Source organism: Frieseomelitta varia, unplaced genomic scaffold (assembly GCF_011392965.1).
Source record: "Frieseomelitta varia isolate USP_RPSP 00005682 unplaced genomic scaffold, Fvar_1.2 scaffold_666, whole genome shotgun sequence".
In the NCBI taxonomy this organism is placed as follows: Eukaryota; Metazoa; Arthropoda; class Insecta; order Hymenoptera; family Apidae; genus Frieseomelitta; species Frieseomelitta varia.
Genome location: NW_025110441.1, coordinates 304,329 through 308,524, shown reverse-complemented (window position 1 = coordinate 308,524; position 4,196 = coordinate 304,329). Strand labels below are relative to the sequence as shown.

The 4,196-nt window shown below is 32.2% G+C and overlaps 1 protein-coding gene across 1 annotated transcript in view; it reads left to right on the top strand.

Moving 5' to 3' along the window:
- Positions 1–832: 832 nt before the first annotated feature.
- The window catches only part of LOC122535067 (potassium voltage-gated channel protein eag-like), a gene marked incomplete at its 5' end in the record, with an annotated part of 36,375 nt that continues 33,011 nt past the window's right edge, over positions 833–4,196 (top strand). Inside the window, 2 exons of the mRNA XM_043666254.1 lie at positions 833–933; positions 3,947–4,079. Coding sequence (XP_043522189.1) covers positions 833–933; positions 3,947–4,079 — 234 coding nt within the window. The remainder of the gene's footprint in view (positions 934–3,946; positions 4,080–4,196) is intronic.

The following is a 4,196-nucleotide window of genomic DNA, read 5'->3' as shown; positions in this document are numbered from 1 at the left end:
ACCTCTTTCTCGATACAATTAATTCTTTTTTATCCCCCTCAAATTCCCCTTTGTAACTTCTCTTCTTTTTCATTAAGAAATTTCAATCTACCGAAGGGATGATTTTAAACCTAAGGAGAAAGAAATGCAATCCTAATCTCTTTTTTCTGATGCCTGCAATACATTTTATTAATGTAGAATTTAATTTAATATCACGCTGATATACTGATTAATGTGATATACATTTAATATCATCGATAGTAAAGAAAATTACTTTTACAGTTTCCCTTTCATTGGGAAATAAAGATCACATGAATTTGGTTAGGTTACGTATTAAGCTAACCTATTTTCAATTAACAATAAAGAACTGAAGAATTTAATATTACTTTTGCAATCTCCCTTTCATTGAAATGAGAAACCACGTAAATTTAGTTAGGTTATGTACTGACCTAACCTAAATTTAGTTAGGTTGTGTATTAATCTAATCTCTTTTCAATCAACAATAAAGAACTGAATTTAAACATATTTTTGCAATCTCCCTTTCATTGAAATGAGAGACCACGTAAATTTGGTTAGGTTATGTACTGACCTAACCTAAATTTAATTAGGTTGTGTATTAATCTAACCTCTTTTCAATCAACAATAAAGAACTGAATTTAAACTTACTTTTACAATCTCCCTTTCATTGAAATGAGAGATCACACAAATTTGGTTAGGTTACATATTAACCTAACCTCTAATATATGATGAGGAAAAAAAGAACCTCTCTTAAACAACATGTTACTCGATTAAGGGAAATATAACAGAGCAACACGAACTAATCTTTGCGTTTGTTGTTTCTTTCTGTTCACAGCTGACAGCAGTTTTCTCCTGGCGAACGCTCAGATCGTCGACTTCCCTATTGTCTATTGCAACGAAAGCTTTTGCAAAATCTCTGGCTATAATCGTGCCGAGGTAAATAGCCTGTTCTCCGCTTTCGCAAGTCCGTTCCGCTCCACGGCGAACGGGCTTTGTGGTCAGATTTACCTTTTCAATTTACCCCTTTCTCCTATTTCCAACTTGCTTCACCGACCGACCGACCTACAATAATCCAGCCCATCGAATTTCGATAAAGGAAAGTCGTACAATGGAATATTTCGTTCCGTAATTTCCACGCGGTGCGCCAAAGCTTTGTGCGTGCGCACGCTCGTGGCACATAACGGTGCTCGTTATTTTGCAAAGTGTCGTTCTTTTTTTTTTTTTTTTTTTTTATTTTTGAATCCAAAGTAAATAAATTGAAACATAAAAAAAAAAATTGAACATTCTGTGATACATTTGTTGGTTATGACCAATAATTGAGTCAGTATGCTATATAATCCAGAACGTAGGTATCGAAAATATCGATATTTGCGTGAAAGCATCGATATTTCGCTCGACGAATCAAAGTTTCAGCTCCGAAAGACTCAGTATTTCGGGAACTTCAAATTTGCAAAGCTCCAATTTTCGGGAGATTCGAGATCCCAAAAATACCGGACTTAAAAAATTCGGGATTGGCAAAAATTCGAGAATTAAAAGTTTTAAAATCGAAGAAGATACAAAGAATTCACAATTCGCGTCAGTTCTAGAAAGATTCAATACTTGAAGCGAGTTTATAAATTTTCTATAAGCGAGCGCATGCGCGTCAGACACACGCGCGTACCAGCACGCATGCGCATTGGATACACGCGCGTATCAGCACGCATGCGCGTCAGACAGTTGTGTCGTCGCATTCAAATGACTCGCACGCTCAACTCTATAAATTGGAAAATAATTTCAAAAAAAAAAGCCGATTTTTAAATTAACCGAATGCACAAAAGGAACAAGTAAGTTTTTAAATATTTGGAATTCTTTAATTTAAACCAATAAGCTATAAGACAAATTACTCAATTACAATTAGTTTGAATAAAATAACCTCACTTTTGTCCAAATTTTTACAAACGTCTGTACATCAGAGCCACCTTTCTTTCCCGACGGCACAACGCGCTAATTCGGCTGTTGATCCGTGATTTTTCGCGGACGGTAATTTCATTCGCGAAAATTACGTCGGATAATCGGATTATCCTCGTCGTTTCGCGTGGATTTAATCGGTTTAACAGAATTGTACGTTGCACAGGTGCGTCGCACTTGACCGACACCGGTTTCAATCTAATTTCGCGATAACGCTACGCGATGTAATAACCATGTATATATATATGATCTCACAGCGAGTCGTCGGTTTCGGCTTAATTTGCCGATTTTTCAGTGCTTCTTTCCCTCTTCCTTTCTTTTTCCCTAATTAAACTCACCAGGTTACGCTAGATTTATTCGATAACCAGAAGCACAACGAACCGAATTTATCGTTCACCCTATATAGAACTTCTATTACCCAAATGAGAACCAAATGAAAAACTGGTTTCTGGCACTTGTTTTTTTTCTTTTTTTTCTTTTTTTTTTTTTTTTTTTTAAAATACAACGATCGTAAAGCGAATTTAGAGATGAAATTGAAGTTTCTGTTCCTTGAAAGTGTTAAGATCAATTGGTTTCAATTATATGAATTCGCATGAACATCTACAGTCTAGTTATGGTCCTTGGATCATGTATTTTCTTGCGTGCAAGAGGACAATTCTCCGCTAAACAGAATATTTCCTTAACAAGTAAATATACAAATAAAATACAGATTTTTCATTTCAAATTAATCCTTTTGTAGGTTATGTCCATAATTCGCTATATATAATAATATTTAATAATAATAAAATTATATGTATATCATAATAAAATATATTGCAGTATAAATATAATAATAATTTATATATATATATTAATTTTATTATAATAATTTATTATATATGTATAAATTATTATATATTTATACTATAATATATTCTATTACGATATAAATTTTTATTATGACAAATTTTGTGTGTTATAATGTTTCCCATTACATTTATATAAATAAATATATTTATGTAAATAATATAAATTTATATATGTTAATTAATTTTCTCATATTAAAATATTTATATTTATATGAAAATATCATATTAAAATATTTATTTTTTTAATATATATATATACTAATAAAATATTCTACAAAAAATAAATATTTTAAAATGAGAAAATTAATTAACATATATAAATTTATATTTATATTTTACATAAATATATTTATTTATATAAATGTAATGGGAAACATTATAACACACAAAATTTATATATATCATAATAAAATATATTATAGTATAAATACATAATAATTTATATATATATAATAAATTAATATATATACATATAAATATATAATAAAATTAATATATATATAGAAATTATTATATATTTATACTGCAATATATTATTGTGATATACATACAATTTTATTATTATTAAATATTAATTAAATAATATATATATATATTATATATATATATACACACACATATATAGTACACATGTGATAGAAACAAGAAAATGTATTACTTCACTTTTGAATTCATTCACATGATGTGAACCCATGGCTCGCAAAAGGATGAATTTGATCCTGTGCGAAGGGTGAACTTGACTTATCTCGCAAAATGGTGAGATCCACGATCTCCGAGAACGTAATATAATAATTTGGAGTGAAAATGAGTGAACACCTATACACAACTGAAAGACACGGAAAATTCAGAGTTTCGAAACTTTCATTCGCCTGACGACCCGACATTCTCCCTCCCCTCGTCTGTTCGCGAAAAGACGTTAATTTTTTCTTCTTTTTGTTTTTTTTTCTTTCTTATCTACGAAACGATATATACGCCGAGGATACGATAGAAACGAGGGTAATAAGAAGCAACGTCGGCCCTTACCCCTTTACCCCTGGCGAAATTCCAAACGAGAGGCACCGTTGTAAAATGAAAGTTTCGCGACTGTTTCGCGAGAGGCGAGGGGTCGTCGTGGCTGTATAATAATACGGATGAATTTTATCCAACACCGTCAGGTTATGCAAAAGTCCTGCCGCTGCGGATTCATGTACGGGGAGTTGACGGACAAAGAGACGATCGCCAGGATCGAGGAATGCCTCGAGGGCCAGATTCACGATCAATTCGAGATCCTGCTGTACAAGAAGAACAGTAAGTACGCCCACAGCGATATTCACCACGCATGGGAGAAGCTTAAGTGTGGTGTTCGTGGCTTCTTTCCGTTGCCGGAATCGACGACTTCCATTTTTTTTTTTTTTTTTTTGGCAA